Source organism: Bombus pascuorum, chromosome 6 (assembly GCF_905332965.1).
Source record: "Bombus pascuorum chromosome 6, iyBomPasc1.1, whole genome shotgun sequence".
In the NCBI taxonomy this organism is placed as follows: Eukaryota; Metazoa; Arthropoda; class Insecta; order Hymenoptera; family Apidae; genus Bombus; species Bombus pascuorum.
Window position 1 is genome coordinate 546698 of NC_083493.1, and position 21491 is coordinate 568188.

The 21491-nt window shown below is 34.9% G+C and overlaps 1 protein-coding gene across 1 annotated transcript; it reads left to right on the forward strand.

Moving 5' to 3' along the window:
* The first annotated feature begins 1009 nt into the window (after positions 1 to 1009).
* On the forward strand, positions 1010 to 4150 carry LOC132908151 (uncharacterized). Its single transcript, XM_060961846.1, has 5 exons — positions 1010 to 2275; positions 2874 to 3125; positions 3209 to 3438; positions 3549 to 3675; positions 4006 to 4150. Exons 1-5 carry the CDS (start codon positions 2068 to 2070, stop codon positions 4017 to 4019), a joined length of 831 nt encoding a protein of 276 aa, XP_060817829.1. The 5' UTR covers positions 1010 to 2067; the 3' UTR covers positions 4020 to 4150.
* The last annotated feature ends 17341 nt before the right edge of the window (positions 4151 to 21491 follow it).

Genomic DNA, 21491 nt, shown 5'->3' on the forward strand with positions numbered 1-21491 from the left:
AGAGATTGTGTGTTCATGTTAGAAATTAAATCGAACAGATGTACTATCGGTTTGTTAGTTTCTAGTTGTTTTTATATTTTGTTTTTGTACTCTCTCCATTCTTCTTAATCGCACATTGACTTATGAGAAAATGTCAATAATTCCCGCGTTTACGATAAAATCGTATGTTCGATTAGGAAAAGCGTACATTATTATTCTCATCGCCATCTTTGTACCGTATGATCGACGATTAAAATTATTTTCAGTGACTGCAGTACGGGACCGTGACCTAGATTATTGCAAGCGCTAATACATATTTTTTGCATTAGATGATAATAATTACAAAATTCATTCTACTTTTTTTCAATTAAACGATTCTTGCGACATTTGTGGATACCACTCGCTACAGAAATCTTCACGGTGCATTCGTTAGATTAGAGATCACCCTTCGTAGCCTAATAATCGTTTTAATCATGTCTATAGAAACGTGAATGGTTCTGATAAATAATTAACCTATTGACTGAATGCAGTGTAAACTGAAAATTTTTTCACCTTATTATCTAGCATAGATTCGCAAAAAAAGCAACGCTTTCTTCAAGATATCTGGTAGAATGTTTTATAGGTACTGATAATTCACATGAGTAAAGGAAACGATATAAAACATATATAAAAGCGTTACAAGATCTGACAAATGTGTCAATGGCCTACCACAATATGTACTACGAACCTAGGAAGGTACTGTGAAAAAGAAACACAAGTACCACATACCAGTCTGTGATTTACGGTCTGTAAATTTCATGCGCATTGGTAGAAATGTAACATACAACGCGGTTTTTATAAAAGTGATGAAAAACAGAAGTAAGTATCTTTCCAATTTTAACAAAAAATATATATAAAACTTACACTTCTATTGTGTGCATATAATTATTAATTTGAATTTAGTTAGAAACGACACTTAATAATGTAGTAGGTTTCAGTGGAAATTAAAAAGGAGTAAAACTATGCTCTTTTACCAGACTTTGAGAAAAAAAAGAATAAGTTAAATATCACCCGATCCATGTACTCACACTGTTTATAACATTCTACAAAGCGTATCTATATCCACACTTATTCCGTAATATATGCATAGTTAACCCTCTTACTTACAATTTCTGCACGTTATCACACAAATATTTACTATCTACAAACGTTGTGCAAAACGTGTTATTATCACATCCTGCACCGTTAGGTATCTGTGACAAAGAAATTCCTTTCGTTGCTCGCTGGAAAATCATATCAGGAGTAAATAGGAGGCTGTTATCAAATGTTTGTCGTTTCCACCATATTTATGCAATTATGCGTCTAAAGTATAATCACATATCGTGCACCTCCCTAGCAAGAATGAAAGATTGGCGCCTATGACATTACTTTCTAATTCGCATTCCAGGAAATAATCGCATCTGATTTCGAATTGATTATGAACCATAAGCCGGTAATGTAGAACGGTGGGATAAAACATTATAGTCCGTTAAATTTCAGTCTAAAAAGCGATGCCAAGCATTTCCAACTTTCTTTCAGCTAAAGTCTATTCCGTAAAGGATTTTTAAAGTTTAATCTTGCAGGAGAAATTTCCTTCATTATTTTGCGTAGTTGAAAAAATTTGGAAATGCAGTTATTATGATAAAAAAAATTAATAGATATGTATATACATATAACAAAATAATGTAATAAATCTGAAAATATTATATATTTATAATTTTTTATTAAAGATTAACGAGAATATGAAGAAAAAACTATTTCTGAAGTGACCAAGCTTTGTGTTTGATTCGTGCGCGTTTCCAGTGAAGCGGAGAAATGATTTCAGCGGGGCGATGCACGATAAGCAGTGCAAATTTGTCATGACGGTAAAACCGTGGTGAAAAATTTACGCGTTAAAATATTAGCTTAGGGCTAAGAGCACGACGCCATCCTTTTTTCGGCGCAAAAATCTATGTCTCTCATGGAGGGGTTAGGTACGGTGTTGCAGGTCGTTTACCCAACAACAAGTAATATGAGTATAAAAGGACGGTGGAGTCGTGGCAGGCGACTATTTCGTTAAAATACCTCAGGATGCAGCCGCGAACATTCTGCTTTATTGCCGTTTTCGTTGGTTACACCGTGTTTGTGTACTCCGCCCTCGGTACACCGGTCGCGGTCACAGAGGCAGCCACGTCGGAAGAACAAAAGATTCTCCTCGATTGTCAGCACTCGGATTACAGAACCTACATAAAATGCCTGCGGAGGCAAAAGAGACATCACTCCTTACATGGGGATTACGGTTAGATCAAACAACTTTTCTATGGGGCGATAAAAGTGATCAAATTGGTTGATGGTTGATGAAACTGGAATTTAGTTGTATCGATAGTTGATTATAAAACAGCGATACCGATATCTGTTTATTTCTTTTTTACGTTTCATCTTCTTCTTTATTAGGTATCTTTGTTAATAAAAGGAGAGCTTAAAAACTTCAGTAACAAAAATAGTGACTCTTATTGGTTACAAATATTAATTTTGTGTCAAGTCCTGATTCTTATTTGTTTGAAAATATGTTCTTTAAACATGTATAAATGCAAGTGCAAAAAATAATCTTTATTGTAAAGAAAAGTAGTAACGTTTTAATGTGTGCTTTGTGAAATAAGACAAACCTTCCTAATTTGAGATTTAAATGAAAGAGATTGAGCGAGAGAAAGTTAGCTTTGTCAAATCTAAATTTTCAACTTTCGTGCTGTGTACAGTGTAGACTGAAGTATTTTTCCTTCGTCATATAAGTACTAACAATAAGATATTCTGCCTATATTTTTCTTTCCTATTTTTCTTATTCAGAATTTTTGTCAAATTATTTCAAATCAATAAATATTATTATGAATTTTATCAAGATCATAATTGTTTGGAGTCGTGCGTGAAGAAATGCCAGACAGAATACGTGACAGATTCATGTGACAAGAAATGTGGTCATTGTTTGAAGAAAACAAAGCATAAGCTTCAAATAATCACAGAATACGAAAACGAGTGCATTTCTGGAAATTGCACTGGAACTAGTAAAAGCAACGATCATTTAGGAAATAATAATTTCACCACAAATATCGAAATCCATAACGTTATTGGCAATGGAAGTGGAACGTGTTGTCGTAAGTAAACGATCGTTTTGTTAAACGTCTAAGTTTAAAGATTAAATTCTTATGTTATTACTATAAGTACTTTGTTTAATTAGCTACGTGTCAACCACCAGTTCCGTGTGGTCATGAGCCCCAGTGTTCTCCACAAACATGTCCTCCGTATTGGAATCCTCCTCGACCTTATCCGCAGATTATAACACAGCCTCCTTTAATAACTACAGCCCCACAGCCTCCTTTAATAACTACAGCCTCACAGCCTGTAGGATTAGTCTATCTATTAACGTTTGGATGTCAATATATTAATCAATGGCCTTGCTCCGATCAAGTAAGCCTGATTTAAATATCATAATTTTATACCCATGACGTATATTCCATCAGAGAAAATGTGTTAAAAATTCATTTTAATGTTACTTTTATTTTTTTTTTTTTTTACAGTATATAAGAAATCCAATAGGGCCAATTGATTGTTCGGGTTGTTTATATCCACAGATGCAGATTAGGTGCGACGTGTCTTGTTATAATATGGCGATACCTAAGCAGTATGGTGGTGGTGGCATAAGTGGTGAGTTCGATAGATAACGCAATGTGTAATATTATCATTCCTAATAGGATATCAAACTATCAATTTACGAAAATATCTTTCTAAATAGATTTTAAATTAATGTATGGTGTTTTTCTCTAACTTTCACTGCTCGGAGAAAAATGGTAAACGGTTTTGTAGCATTTAAATATTACAACTGTGAGAAAACCATAGATACGAAATGGACAGGAAGATCGCATTGTTGAAAAAAAATTAACTTTTGAGATATTGTATAATATTAAAACTAGAAAGTTTACGAATTAACTTTTGGGGAACACGTATAGTGGTTATAATAAATATTTTTATTTTCAGGTACCGTCGGATAATAAGCATAAAAAGTTCAATAGTATGTTATTACGGAGCTATAACAGCTATAAAAGTAGAAACATAGAAACCAAGATATAATGCTTATAAATATATAATAAATATAAATAAGATATAATTACATTAATTTATGGTTTCTGTACTTTAATTTAGACATTATAATAAATAAAGAATTTCTTTGTTAAAACTGTCTTATTTAATTGAACCTGTTGTGAAGGGAGAATATGTGGTATACATAATAAAATTATGTGTTAAATTACACTATAGATATGTGGTATACATAATAAAATTATGTGTTAAATTACACTATAGAGAAGAATCTTAATACTTTATAAGAATTTATTAATATTTCTATAAAATTGTGTTTAGAAAATAGCTGATGTTAGGAATTTAAAAAGTCCTATCCACACGCACATCACTTCATCGTCATCGCTTCGACATTCTGCGCCCATAGATGCAACCTGTTTAACACGAATGTAAATGATTGCATATCATAAAGGATGTGTAGAATACTCTAACCGTAAATCCTGAATATGTACCTAGGCCAGCGGTTTTCAACCTGGAAGGTGCGCCTCCTAAGGGAAGCATCAACATTTTTTAATAACATATTAATTTTCATACCATAATATCTACTATAATAAATAAAACTTCATATCGTAACGCACGTATATGTTATAGGAAAACCTTGTTATTATTGTGTTAATTGTAGTTTTCAGTTTTTTTTGTAATAAAGTTTTTATTATTTAAAACGTATCTATATTATTATATCTGTTTAAAAAATAAAAGATAGAAATGCGTGGGAATAAGTTTCTTTTTCGGGGAGGCGTAGTAGCATAAAGGTTGGAAACCGCTGATTTAGACGATTATACTTTTTAAATATTTTAACGTTTGTACGGTTAATTTTTCTAATAACAAATTTAACTTCTCAAATTAGCTTCTTTAATATCAGTATATACAATGTAAAAGAGGCAGATCGATTAAGTGAAAAATTAAGGAACTCAAAAGTCATTGTTGCACGAATTTATGATCAACCTAGGTAATTGTAATCTCAAATACCATTCGTGTAACAAAGACTCAATAAAACCATCGTATTTTATCTGTTTTTCGAACTTCCTCAACGCCCTTTTCACAATCAGAATAGGACACCTGTTGATTGAGCAGAAATCCTTTACTTGGAGAAATCTATTTGCCTTGGACATTTTGGTCACGTGTCTGGTGTAGGTATCGATCGGTTTTTAGACCGGTTTTAAAAACCGAGAGCCGATACAAATGTCAACATCAGGTTTGCACTAGCGTTTTGTTTAACACTGATACGATATTGGTTTAGGTCTTAACCAGGAGTGAAATAGTAAAATGGCAAGGTGCTTTCGTGGCAATGTTTCCGCGGGGACGGTAATTGATGATGATCTCCTTTGTTGGACTAGTGATCTCCTGCGGAGGAGCGAGGCTTGATGCGTCAGGTGTCGGAAACAGGTGCTAGATTCACGATGATCGGAGCACGGCGCGGTCTTCCGTTCTGTTCAGGTGCACCGTGCTGAAACATACTGCTATTACAGTTTACGATGAGGGCTAAGAAAACTGGCGGAATTGTTTCTTGCGTTTAAGAGCGCAGGTGAAACGAAACGCGTACGACTACGCCAAAGGTACCTATATTGCACGTGAATGATATTGTGCCTGAAGTTTACTCTGGTATAAAACTGCTAACGGTAATGGATTCTATTTTATTCCAGTCGACGCTATAACAGTCAATGAACTTCGGGGTAAACTATCGTCGTTCTATTGCTGTGACGACCACTGCGAGATCGGAACATTATCTGTCGATTTCAATAATAATCACCGATGTCTTATGGCTTGGAAGAATGGAAACGTTGCGCGTATGTATGTATTTCATATCATTTATTTCATCCCCTTAGAGGCTAGATTAAGAGAACTGTCAAAGTAAATTGCATTTTATCGACGTTTCGATCTTGTTTGCGATTTAATTTAAAGGCTATTGGGTAGCTTTATAGATGAATTAAACGTGGCACGCATTTTATAGATATTGAATAGAATAAAAGAGAATTTTTTTATTATCATCGTTCAATAATTCGGCATTTACGAAACAAAGCGTTCTTCACATTTATGTACCTTAGCTCGATCGATTAGCGGTTAATGAAATTTGCAAACGGCGAAGGAACATGTATATATATATAGTTTAATGACTTAAGAAGATTGTAAGTCAAATGAACCATCCGATTGAAAATATCTTACAAACACATACCTATTACATGTTTCGTAATACGATGGATAATGTTGGATAATAGCGAAAGTGGTCGCAGCATTCAGCCGTGGGAATGGCAGCTTATTTCTCGTACTCGCACATCCATTCGAGCTGTAGACGTATTCTTTTCTAGGCAGAAGCTAGTATTACGACAAGTGTTCCAACGTCGTCTCTCAGAGAAGATTCGCGACCGCAATATTTTATTGATCTTCCAAGAAGCCCATTGTATTCAGGAGATTTTTTTATCATATACAGATACATGTTTCTCTTTCCTAAGTCCTAAGCACTTTCTTTGTAATAAGAAAATAATTATTTCCGTAATTATGTATTTAAAATATAAACTGCAAATATGAAACGTAAGTGTACCTCCTTGGACTATTATTATTCTAATCTCCTTATTTATAAGGATGAAGTATAATGCTAGTAAAACATCATAATTATAGCTATAATTTTGACGATACGGTAAGGTTTTTTACCTACATATATGATGATGTATACATTATTATTGCAGTGTTAAGTATCTGACGCTGCGTCAGCTTTGTGCTATTCTGCTTTTTTATCCTTATCATAGGAAATGTTTACTTCGTTGCAAAACGATAGAAATTTTCAATAATACATTTATAACGAGGCTACTGTTACGAATCAACTTTCCTTTTTGCCATGTGGTACGCCAGATGTGACGGTCCTTGCGAGATTCCCCGTAGTCCGGACGCCAAGAGCTATCTATTGTTCTATTAACTCGCAGCAGGCCTAAGAAGACGACATAAACCGAATCTGTTCAGTTTCAGTTTTCTTCACGTAAACATTTTCGGTTTACAGATGGTCCTTATGTTTGTTGCACGCTCTTACCTAATACGGAGAAAGCGGGTGTCTGGCAAGATAAGAGTTTTCCCATGAACAAGGATGCCCACGAGCCATATCTAGCTCTCCTTGTCTTTACTACCTAATTCATTTACCAATGGGCATCGCGGATCATTACCCTCACTTTTCCACCAAAAAGTGTGGACAACGAATCCGCGTTCTGAGTTCCAAAGGGAACACCCACACCGAGTTTTCCTCAGTAAGAGCAGTAGAGCAGTCAGATAGTCTTGAACAGTCACGCCTAGAGCTCGGAAGTGTATTGTAAACATAAGAGAAAAATAAGAGTTTCTTTTCTCCTTAAATTTATTTTTATTTTACGTGACATTTTTGGCGATCCACTGCCAGGATCGATTCACTTCAGTGAAAACGAAATTACGATTTCGGCGTACGCGCATCATTGAAGATTGAAGGATCAGCGAACCACTGCGAATCTTTGCTACTACGAAGCCCTGCAGCAACTTTCAACGTTCCACTACGGTGAAACTAGACGAGAGGACTACGGTCAGCGCAGAGCAAGGGTACGAATAAGATTCGGAATCCAGAAGCAACCCGAGAGGAATAACCCCAGAGACTCCTCAACGGCTATAGCTACTACGGTAAGCTAGAAATCTGGATTCGATTGTACATTACTGTACGAGAAAACCAAGTTTCTCAAGTGTTTTGAGGCCAAACAGTAACGATACTTCTGACTCGTTAAGTTCTATTAAAATCATGTCTACATCGCGAAAAGACAAAACCGAGACCGTTTCCGCAACCGGAGTTACGGATAATTCGACTCGTAGCATACTCGACGCGATACAAAAGCGAAGCGAGAACTTTAATCAACAAATTGAACTTCTTACGCGACGTATAGATGAGATACAACGGATAGCCGACAGTGAAAATAAGAAGCGTGCAGCGGAAATAAAACTATTAGGAAAACATATCTTTAAAATAAATTCAGGACGTGATGCTACTACCGAATTAGGCTCCTTTGTTACGATAGATGAATTTAATACCAGCAGTATTCAGATAAAGCGACCACCTGTAAAACCTAACAAAACGGACGATATGGACAGTGAAGAAGAAGCAATAAGTTGTGACAACCCCATGTACAGTGCAAAAACCTGCTTAGACTTTATCCCCATACTCAACGGACAAGATGATATAGGAGTAGAAGGGTTTATTAAACGGGTAAGGGAAGCTCTAGCCGAATGTAGAGAAAAACGCACATTACTACGACTAATTCTAACGCAAAGAATCATTGGAGAAGCGGAACGTAGTATCCGCTACTCTGAAATTGAGAACTACGAGGACCTATTTGAAAGCCTCAGAAAATTTGTATCCGTAAGTATTACTTCCAATGGAGCTCGTGATAAGTTGCAACGTACGCGACAAACCGAATCGGTACACAATTATGTGAAGAGATTCCGACACAACCTCAACGAACTGATATACGCGCTTCAACATGAAATTCGCGATCCAGTACGCCGAGCAGTCGCCATAGATCTTGAAACTGAACGAGCAACCAAAGTTTTCGTGCTGAATTTAAAACCCGAAATAGAGATACGCACATCAGCTACAAGGCCGAAGAATCTTCAAGAAGCGCAAGATGCAGCTTTCGAGGCGGAGTTAGTCATAGGGGAGATCGAACGCAACAAAAGATTAGGAAGAACAATGTATCAACCAATTGAGAGAGCTAAAACCCGATTCCAAAGAACACCTAAACCAATGCCAAGAAACTTCCAGCAAGCTGAGCGAACGCCACTTACCCAAAGAACTCAACTGAAGTGCTTCAAATGCAGCCAAATCGGACATATTTCCAGTCAATGTAGAAATTTTCAAAACACCCAGCTAACGCAAGTATGCTTCTTCAATTCTGGTGAGTCAAACCATGAAATTTCTAACGACATTGATAACAGTAAAGAATTAGATCAAATTGCTAAATTTAAAACCGTAGTGAGAACAGATCATATTGAACGCGAACTCCGCGAACCCATAGAGAAAATATTAATACATTACATCGACGTATTCAATTTAGAAACCGACCTATTACCATGTACTAATCTGACAAAACATACAATCACATTAAAACAAGACAAAATCATAAACACCAAATCATACAGACCCCCAGAGTGCCACAGACGAGAAATCGAGGAACAAATGACAGACATGCTAAATAAAAACATTATAGAAGAATCAGACTCTCCTTTCAATTCACCGGTATGGGTTGTTCCCAAGAAATTAGATGCATCGGGAAAACAGAAATGGAGAATAGTTATTGACTTTAGAAAACTAAACGAACTGACTGACCAAGACGCCTACCCACTATCCGACGTAGAAGATATATTAAGCCAACTAGGTGACGCGAAATTCTTCTCAGCACTTGATCTATCATCCGGTTTTCATCAAATCCCTATGGACGAAAATTCAAAGAAATACACCGCTTTCTCAACACCGCAAGGACATTTCCAATTTAACAGAATGCCTTTTGGACTCAAAAACGCACCAGCCACATTCCAAAGAATGATGGATACAGCGTTACGCGGATTAATTAATAAACACTGCTTTGCATATTTTGGCGACATTATTATATTTGGAAGCACTATTCAAAAACATAATGAGAACTTAGCCATAGTATTACAAAGACTAAGAGAATTAGGACTAAAAATCCAACCAGATAAATGTGAATTTCTAAAACCAGAACTCGAATATTTAGGACACATAGTAACATCAGAAGGAGTAAAACCTAATCCGAAGAAAATAGAAGCAGTCGAGAACTTTAAAATTCCTAGAAACCTTACCGAAGTCAAATCATTCTTAGGACTCGTGGGATACTACCGGAAATTTATACGTAACTTCTCTAAAATAGCCAAACCCCTGACGGACCTAAACAAAAAAGACACCAACTTCCATTGGACGGACAAACAACAGAACAGTTTCGATACACTCAAACGAAAACTTTGTCAAGCACCTGTTCTGTCATACCCAGATTTCTCTAAAACATTCGTATTAACGACAGACACTAGTAACGAAGGACTAGGAGCCGTACTATCACAAGACGGACACCTGTGCTGTTACATTTCTCGAACGCTAAACCCTTCAGAGAAAAATTATACGACTACAGAAAAAGAATTATTAGCTATCGTATGGGCATTGAAACGACTACGACAATACTTGTTAGGACGAAAATTTGTTATTAGAACAGACCATCAAGCCTTGAAATGGTTGAATAATTGCAAAGACCCGTCGTCTAGATTAATGCGATGGAGACTAAAACTAGAAGAATACGAATACACGATCGAATACGTTAAAGACAAAGAAAACCCAGTCGCAGATAGCTTATCTAGAATTCACGCGATCCAAAAGGTAGAAATCCCTGAGGGAACAGTAACATTAGATTTCTTACAACATTTTAATACATGGAAAAAGAAGTCAGAAATCCCAAAGCGATTAGAAATAAAACCTAACGACCAATCGTTCTATCAATTAACTAAAACAGAATTAGGAGAGTTCGACGAGGCAATATGGTTACGGAAAATTGACAACATATTACGAAATAACAAGAAAGTAGGTATAGGAGACAATACGTTTACAGAATTAGAAAAAAACCAGATCAAACTCATACTTATATATTTCAATGATACCCGATACCCTGTCATTTTCGCGTGGGACCTAATCCAAGAATTAACCGAGGAAGAGATAGAGAAAATAATTCACGAAAATCATAACAGTACGATAGGACATTTAGGGGTACAAAAGACCTACCAAAGAATAAAAGAACGATATAAAATTCCATATTTATTGAATAAAGTCTAAGAGTTTATAAAGAAATGTGAAGCTTGTCAAAAGGAGAAATTAACGCGGATTAGACCAAAAGAAGAACCAATAATATCTGACACACCATTACAACCTAACGACAAAATTGCTATGGACATCATAAGACCTATGACCAAAACTAAGAAAGGAAATCAATTTATACTCTCAATACATGACGAACTGACAAAATACTTGATCCTAGTACCACTAAAAACACAACGGACAGAATCCATAATAAATGCACTCTTAGAACACTACATTTACATATTTTCTGCACCCAAAACAATTCTAACAGACCAGGGACAAAACTTCATTAGTGAATTTATGTTAAAATTCGAAGAGGCATTTAAGATTAAACACATTAAAACCACTAGCTTTCACCCTCAGTCAAATGGATCTCTAGAAAGAACACATGCCGTAGTAAAAGATTTAATCCGTACAAGTCTGCATGATAACAATGATAAAGAATGGGATGAGATATTAAACTTCATATGTTTGGGTTATAATACAGCCGTGCACAAAGGTACCGGATTTTCACCTTTTAAACTAACGTTCGGTAGAGACGCAAACCTACCATCGGCAATCGCGAAAACTTCGAATTTAACTTACAATGATATGTTCTCACTCTGGCAAAAGCAATTAAATAAATATTTAGATATCGCGAGAAAAACATTAATAAACAGTAAGAAACGATACCTTCGAGACCAGAAAAAAAGGATAGTTCGAACTCAAACGGTATTTAAAGAAGGAGATTTTGTATTAATTTATTTTGCTGTCGAAATGAAACCGTGATCAATAGCCCCGATGCTACATCCCCACCAAGCGCCCCGGTCGCAACATCCAACATCTATACCCCAGCCGACTCATAGCACCTCGAAGAAGAAGAGGGATCAGCTGTTATTTTGCGAGCCACGCCGAGTCCGATTCCACAAAAGTCTTCTGAAGACAACTTGAGGGACCAAGTTCAATCTAAGGAGGGGGGAATGTCACGAATCAACTTTCCTTTTTGCCATGTGGTACGCCAGATGTGACGGTCCTTGCGAGATTCCCCGCGTAGTCCAGACGCTAAGAGCTATCTATTGTTCTATTAACTCGCAGCAGGCCTAAGAAGACGACATAAACCGAATCTGTTCAGTTTCAGTTTTCTTCACTTAAACATTTTCGGTTTACGGATGGTCCTTATGTTTGTTGCACGCTCTTACCTAATACGGAGAAAGCGGGTGCCTGGCAAGATAAGACTTTTCCCATGGACAAGGATGCCCACGAGCCATATCTAGCTCTCCTTGTCTTTACTACCTAATTCATTTACCAATGGGCATCGCGGATCATTACCCTCACTATTCTACCCAAAAGAGTAAACAGCGATATTATATATGTATTTTCTTTGAAATTACACAACCGATCGTATATGAATCTATAGAAAGTTATTGGAAATAATTTTCTCTTCTTTGCATGTATCATGAAAACTTGTGGTATCACCTTTGCTTAATCGTCGTTTCTGTATAAATCACATGTACGTTACACGCACATCTAATTATTTATTATAAAGTTATGTAAGATTTAGTACTCAAGTTTGTAAGAAATATAATGTATATTTCGTAATCGTACGTTTGCGATAACGTGATCATAAATCTTGTAACGAGATAACAATAAAATAATGAAAAACCTAAACTCAAGTATTTTATTTATAAACTGCTTCACGTCTAAACAATGTTATCTAAAAATACAATAGAAAGTATAATTGACAGCGGGCTTACGGTATTTATTTTATGAAGTGTTATGTATCGGTCGTAGGATACTTTCACGAGTAGATAATAATGTCATAATAGTATTGTTACAGAAGACAACTGGTTTCTGCTCGAGAGGTTTCATCAGCGAGCATTCGCCGTGCAAATTCTTCAGACAATAAGTTATTTTATTTGTTCCTTACGATGTTACACAGAATGAATCGAACGCCTTCCCTCGGAACAATCAAATTTACTACGGAGTACCGTCCATGCTGCTCCAGGAACGAGAGATCCTTTCTTCCTGTCAAGAAATCGTTTCACGCGGTGTACGCTTGATGCCAGGATAAGTATCGTTATCTTGCTGAGGTCAGTAAGTCTAGAGACGAAGGAACAATTTGTGAAGCTTTCGAGATATACATTTCTTAAAATAATGTTAGTGAATCGACTGAACATTCTCTCTTTGTTTCTTTCTAGAGATAATATTACTTTTTTCGGTAATTGTTTAGAAAGCTACCGCCATCTTGCATTTGAATAATTTTTTAAATATTTAAGATGGCGGTAACTTTCTAAATAATTCTACTCTTTTCCTATAAAATGTCATGCATGCGATAAAATGTCAAATATGCTCAGCTGATATCCGACTCGATATAATATCGTTCGCTCGCCTCACTGCGCGGTTACGGAAAGGAATGGCCCTCCTGCGAAGGGAAGGGCAAGGGCCTCGTTGCCACCCGATCAGACAAACATCCACCGTTCCTTGTCTTTTATCCCATGCCTTTGTATTTCACGTGACATATTGCGCATCCTTCCCAAATATGTCCTTCCCAAACAGTCACTCGTTGACTCTCGAAAATATATTCCAAAGATTAAGTTCCTCAAAAATGAAGAATAATGGGACTGAAAATAAAGAAGATGGAAAATGGTCTTTGTTTCCTTAATTGAGCTAGTAACATAAGCTAAAAATGTATTGTATAAATATTAAACATATTAAAAAGATATTGTCACAAATACAAAAGAAATTCTATACATAGCAAAAATCTTCAATTGGAAGTATGTAATCGCAGTAACTTTGCTTTCATCTCATAGAAAACACAGAAATAGATCTTTTTCGTTAGAAGTACTCTTGCATATAGTCTTACGACGTTTAATCCCGTTAGAAAATGCAGAATCGAATCTTTTTCACTGGGAATGATCGCAGCATCCTCCTCGGTAATGTTATGGTGTTTAATTCCATACGGCATACAAGGTAGAGAATCTTTTTATCATGGGTGATTTCAAGCGCGACCATAGCGAGATATAGTAGTGTCAGGACGCTTAATCCTACAGAAAATATGGAATTGGAATTTTCGATTAGAGACGATTGCAACACCTTTGGAAGTAATGTGAATGATTTGAAAGAGGAAGTGCCTATCTTTTAGATTACATGGTGTATCATACAGATGCTTATGTATGTAATGTTGTAAAAAATGTACGACGAATAGCGGACTAAGCAAGCCAATAATATCTCTCGTTGAACAATCTCTTTCAATCTTGCTACACTATTTTCTTCAGCATCGTTATAAAGTATGGAAGGTTATCTAAATACATATGTAGTATCGTGTAAGTACACGAGCATGGCATTATTCATCGATTAATCGTAGTCAGTATAGTTTTAAATAGTTTGTTTCCATAAACTTCTAAACGTTTTGATGTTCGTTTTCCTCAAAGTGTATATGAAACATTGAATTATGTTAACATTGTATTTATCTTCTATGTAGTAATTAAATAATTAGACGATTTGAGTTTCAATCTAGCGTAATCTGCGAGCGATTAGATTAGTGTATTTATTGTCTTCATTTGATTACATTTATGGTATGTGATATGGTGGAGTGAGTAATCTGCGAATATCGAGTGTCCGAGTGTCGAATAGTAAAGATCAAATGTTTAACGTTTATGTTAGAATATCGATTGCGATCATATAAATGTATATCTTATGAGCAAAGCTAGAAAAATGTTTCTACAAATGTTTTCTATTACAATACACAAGGAAACGTTAAGATAGTATACATAATTTTTATCGATCAACTTGAAAGCATTCTATCCATACTTAACGTATGACCTAACTTTGTCGAGTTTATAAAACAAACATCGATGGGTCACTCACGAATTCGCGCAGCTAGCTTTTTTCCAGTCACTCGAATTCAAAATTCAACGAACGTCTACACAGATCCTGGATATCCTACTTCCGTCATATTGTGCAGTAACAGTATACCCCTCTTTGCCCCCATGAAGAAACTGGACATTAAATTTTCATGGTTCAGTGCCATTGAACGAGAATTTTTCTGGAGAACTAGATCCACGATGACGACGCGACGGGAACGTCCTCAGGGTAGGCCGCGGGGGCCCTCAAAGAGGCCGCGTCGCATATGGCACGCGCAAACGGCTCGAGGAGCTGCCAATTAAACAACCTACTCGTATCCTAATACACAGGTATGTACACGTGTATGCTACACCTTTAGCCTGTCTTCTTTTCCGGTCACCGCTCTCACAACTATTGGTCGAAAAATGTAACGCGCCCTTGCACAATAGCGTCTTCCGTTTCGGGGGGTTCTGCCTCGAAGCTTCATGGGAGTCCACAATAGTTTCTGAAGGAGTTTAATAACGTTCCTTTATGCGATGTTCGCGTTCGCTGAATGGAAGTAATGCTTGCAAACTTTGCAAATGGAATGCATGAGTTGGAAATTTAAGGTTTCAGCAGATGATTGCGTTTGAGATGATATATTTTAACGTTCTTTATGTTATCTACAATTATTAGACGGTTTAGATTGTTTAGATAGTTTAGTAGATGATTTAGTTTCACAAACCTACTTGATCTCACATTTTCATATTTAGCAGTTGAAAGTTATATATTAAGTAATATATAATGGCTTCGTTTTAATCTAAATATCTATCATTTATCGCACGTTTTCCTTCCTGCAAAATTTGTCTACTTAAACGTGAATAAATATTATAATATTATAATATTATAATTAAATAAATACGTGAATATTTTTAAGTCAAAGTCAATCGTTGACATGATCTATAAGATCGGGCCGATCCGAGGCTATCTAATAAGCTTTTAAAGTTTATTTAAATTTTATAACATTAACTTCTTAAAATTATTACATTAATTATCTTGTTTGTTTGTTAGATAAAGAATTAGTTTGTTACAAAATATTTCTATGATAGATACAATGGGTTTATTCTACATTATAGAAATATGCTTTCATCGTAGTGAAAGGTTTCAACCATGTTAAATTTAAAATTGGATGTCATACATGAACTAATTATATAGCTACTCCTACAGACGAGAATGAGAGATTTTAGCATGTCCAAATTTCAATTTGTAAGAGAAAAATGATTAATACCAAAAGTATAACGGAATAGAGAGCCATCAAGGTATAGGAAAATAAGGTTGTTAGACCCTGATGACTTCGAAAAAGCGCTTCAGGCATCGCTTCTCCAGGATGTTGTTCGGTACAGAATGTAAGGATCCACTCAACCGTGAAACGATTGGTTATATTTAGCATTGTTAAGAATGAATGGAAGTTCGTTGAAATTCGTTTCTCAAAGGGTTGCACTGATATGCTCTACAAAGATGCGCTACTTCCCTGTGAAATCGTACTTTGAAAATGAAAATTATTATATATGAAATACAAAAATTCAATTAGTTTATAATTTATATAATTAAGATATTATGATCATTAAGATATAAATTTTAGTGTTGATATTCTCGGACATGTGTAACAAAACGTTACTTGAAAACGGGAGAAATTTGTTTGATTAGGTTCATAATACGGAAATTAGCTCGTTGTAAAGTTCCATAATTAAATTTCATTGCCAATATTCTTCCTACAAACATCTACAAATTATGCTTCTACGCTTTATTCATAAAACAATATGTCCAGAAGGTTTACCGGCTCAAGAAATTTGGGACTCTCGACATCTGAAATCACCGTTAACGGTTACGCTTAAAATTCATCCGAACTTTTTAACAATGGTTTATTCTTGGTGCTAGTTAATGGTAACACCTCATAAAATTTGTTAATCTGTTTTTAAACAAAATTAGATATCGATATCGTCTATAATACATATAATAATATACATAATAATATAGGTATCGATTAGATATCGTTATATAAAACAATATTTTCAAATATGCATACGGTCGGGAGGTATGCGCGATACAACAATTACTGCTATACGATAATAATTTAATGAGATATAAAACGAGAGAATCGAACGTTATAACGACAACCGAACCTCTGGAATAAGAACAGATAACAAATATATCAGATAATGGTAATAGGATCAATTACCGTACATAATTTTATAAAGGAGTAAACTGTTATAGCGATTGCATATTCGAGAGTTGAAAATTTAATGGTTCGTATAGATCAACGGTTCTTTACTTTCGTTTACCACGGACTTCTTACAAATAATCTTTTATTGTTGCGGACCTCCAAAACCTAACTCAAAATCCAAATCCGTCGTGTATCAAAAATAAATAAGACACTTGTCAACAACCATAAAATTTGGAGAGAAGAGATTCGTTAAAAATATTTAAAAAAAACACGAACATTTCATATTGATTGAAATCTCTGCATAGTACGCATAAGATCAATAAACGGTATATTCGATTATTTTTATTAGGATAATTTTTCAAAAACGATATTATAGAAACTCAGCATGCTAGATTTGCAGGATTAAATGAAAGGCGTTTGGTAGGTCTCCCTAGTAAAAATGTGATCGGTGATATAATCTTTCTCGCGTTTTACCTATGTCACCTGCCGAGTTCATCAACGCAAACTATTTGAAATAGACGACATCTTATCTGATGTCAAACACAATGAATTAACGAAGTATTATTATGCGGATTGAAATTTGATGTGCAAGATTGAATGGTTGTACTCGGTTCTTAACTAAACGCATTGAACACGAATCGGATCAAATGCGGCGACATATAAAAATTTCTCAAATTCACAATGCAAACGGAAAAAGGGGAAATATTCCCCTTGAAGATGGAGAATTTTTCGAAGCGTCGAAATAATGGTTCTATAACGTTTAACGAGACGATCGAATAATATGTACATAAAGCCCCGAGAACAGCAGTTCTCCATGGTGCATTGGCGCATCTTAGAAAATTTTAGATGCACAGTTATGTAGGTGCAGTAGATGCATACAATGGCGAACGGATAGGTGAATGTTGAGTCGAAGCTTATTAGATACGATCAACTAGTACTATAAATGTGCATCTCATTATCGTTCAGGGAAGTATATATCACACTTCTAATTAATAACGTGGAACCCCAGGTATTTAATCCACGTAATCTCCGTTTGAAACACTATTCTAAAAGTTCCTAATTTCTAATAGCTTTTTAAAACACCCAGGTTAAGTCAAGGTTAAACCCTAGTGTATCTGGTTGCTAGTTTGAATTTGTGGATGATTTACAACATGATCCAAACAGCCTTGACTGATTGGTTTGTGGATTATGGCGACTGTATAGTTCGATACAATATCGATGGCGAAAGAGATGTGCTAGGTGTGGCCAGCCAGAAAGACTGTATTTGCGGCCGTAAACCGCCGCAATACAGATAAAATGTAAATTCGCTTTAGTACCTTAGAATTGCGACTGGTTATTCTCCAAGATATTAGTATTAGTGGTGAACTATTAAGAAGAAACTTCATAAAAACACACTTTTCCGTCATTTTCATGATCTTTCTTACATACTTCTTTTAATCCCTGTCGCATTCCCTTTTGTTACAATTTTCAATTTTATATTATTTACCATAATCATATTAATAGTTTTATATACTACTGGTCTATTATGTAGTTCTGTCAATTACAAAATATACAGTAATTAGATATTATGGTATCGACGAATTTCACATATTGTCTACCTTTGCAAACAATTACAGTTGCAACAATGTCGACACAATGACTTTTCTTGCAAGCAATGGCTGTTCAGTATAATCTTCTATTACACGAATCCAAAACAATAAATATCAAAATGTGCATAATAAACATCACATAACGTCCTAGAACAATGAACATGAGAGTATTTAACATGCCTCCTTCACCATTTATAAAGATATTCAGCTATGTCGAGGTTATAACACCTATTAAATTACACGATACACCGTAATAATTTGCGATTATGTTCGTCTTAGATCTAATGAACTTATAATCTCGTTTCTCGCTCGAGACTAAACCGTTAAACGTTAGCAGTTATTATTTGGAATAAATGAGCATCATGATAGTATCGTAGGTGTAAGAATATTTGTGTAAGAAACTGATTCATTAACATGATTGCCTTTCTCTGAATTTTTGAAATTATTTTTATTTTATAATATTATTAAGTTTATGCAATTTTAATTAAAATTAATTGTACTTTTGGATGATAGAAAATTCCAAATGATTGTTCCTAATAAATGCGAGTTATCGACATGTAAATAATTGTACAATCAATTAATAAAGTTCCAATTAATAATAAATAATAAAGTTCGATCGTCCATAAATTTACTTATCGCATTAATAATATTATGTATCTTTCCTGCTTTTTTCAGACGTGTATCGACAATTCGGTGTTACAAAGAACACTATTTTTTTTTTTTTTTTTTTTTTTTTTTTTATTTTATTTTGGTTTTTACAACTTGTCCTGAAGGACATTTAGTAAAGTGTTATATCTTGTTGGTGAAGAAAAAAAAAATATAAATAAAAAATAAATATAGCATGTGGGTGGCTACCCCCAGCGGGGTGCTAGCTTCGTGTTTTCTAAGTTATATCTTTTATGATAGAACACTAATGGCGCAAAAAGGACCGCACGAAAAATCTTTATATCTAATCTACCTATCTTAAATCTTGAAATCTAAATATATAATACATATATATGTGTATGTTTTATATTATATATATATTTATATATATATAATAAATACATAAATATATATATATTGATGTTTCCCAAAATATATTATAATATATATGTCGGGTTGGCGTTAGGGGCGTGTAATGAGTCTTCGCCGGTGTTGTTCATTGTTGTTGCACAAACGTTTATTACACTGATATAGTTGGTACAAGATTGACAAGCGGCCGCGGTAACTAGACGCTGATGACAATGACCCTAGGTCCGATATGGAGAATCCACGGTCCACGGGATAACGAATATACTTTGCTTCGAAGTCTAAGTCGGACTCGACTTACTACTCGTGATACCAGGATCGCTGGATTAGCTCTTTGCTAAGACATAGATTATTCACCGATCGTACAAACACACAGGCGTATGGCTAATGAGACTGCCAAAAAGGGAATGACTTTCCGTCACGACGACGCTGCAGAGGAAGACTATGATGGGATGTGCCTAATGGCACGAGATCATCGGATTCGTCAAAGAAAGCCTCCACACGGAGGGTGAGGAAAATGGGCGTTGCTGTTAATTGGTTAATTTCTATATCGGCGGTTAGCAAAAGATGCTAGCCGCCCTTGAGAGAGAGTTCCTGGCGGGAAGCGTCGCGCGGGAGGAAATCTGATCTTCCATATCTTTCCGCAATAGGTGACAGATTTACAGGCGGATAGAATAAAGACTGTTTGTCAATCGGAAGGACTTTAGTTAACTAAGTCCTAAGATTTGTAGCGGCTCCTCAGACTATCTGAGCATAAACTGTGAATGATGCATCGGCATCTGGCGATCATCTTACTCAAAGAATGCGGTCTGTGTGTGTCGAGCCGCGGAGTTGTTACAATGTTTTATTGTCAAGTATCGGTACTGCCAATTCTTTAAAGGAAAGCTATGTATCTTCATATCTCTGTTAGGCGGAACGTTCATCCCGCGACCGTGGCTACGCTTCGGCGACCGATTGTCGCCTCGAGCCTAAAACCTCATTGTCACAAATTTCGAATGACTGTGTTGGGTTATTTCTTAAATGTTACGGTGTTGAGGTTTTCCAAGTAACTCTTACAGGGACCCGGTGTCCTTTCATCTCCGACATATATATATATATATCTCAAGATTATAAAATAATTTTATTTAAAATAAATTATTATTATTAATTATTTAATAATATATAAAGTATCTTTTTAAATTTAAATTTTAAATATACATATTAAATTATTAATTTTTATATAAATTGAATTTATATATTAGATTTCAATATATATATATATATTTAAAATTAATAATTCTATATTAATATATACTTATTATATTACAAAATCAATTTTTCCTATTTTATTTTTTTTAAATTCATTTTGTTTTCAATTATTTCAAATTATTTTTACATTTTTTAAATAATTATCATTACTTTTTATTAAAAATAATTTTTATATAAATATTAATTTAATCTTCAATTAATAAATTCATAAAAAAGAATAATATTTAAATATATAAAAATATATAAAAATTTGAACATATAAAAATTTAATTTAAATTAAATATAACTAATTTTGTAATTATTTTATATAAATTAATTATTTATTAACTAATGAATTTATTTAAATATATATGCGAACAGGTCAACAGTGTCTGACACCAATTTTGGTAAGGAGTCTCTCTCCCTCTTTCTCTCTCAGTCTCAATCTTTTATGATATATTGCATTACGAAATGATTCACCAAATTAGCCTGATGTTAATTAAATGGAGGTAATTTAGGACTACGACAGAAAATTCAACGATACGAGTATTGCTTCGTCGAAGAAATGTTGAAGTCTCGTCGAGCGATTTTTCGATCGTTACGACATGTTTACACTGATATTTCCCTGTTTTTAATTAAAACTTTCCCGTTATTGACGTAACGAATATCGCCGAGCATT

Excerpts from the sequence above, each read along its gene's own strand:
- LOC132908151 (XM_060961846.1), top strand. The coding sequence starts at position 2,068 with ATGCAGCCGCGAACATTCTGCTTTATTGCCGTTTTCGTTGGTTACACC. Across the intron at positions 2,276-2,873 it reads CTCCTTACATGGGGATTACG|ATCATAATTGTTTGGAGTCG; the intron begins GTTAGATCAAAC and ends AATTTTATCAAG. Across the intron at positions 3,439-3,548 it reads AATGGCCTTGCTCCGATCAA|TATATAAGAAATCCAATAGG; the intron begins GTAAGCCTGATT and ends TTTTTTTTACAG.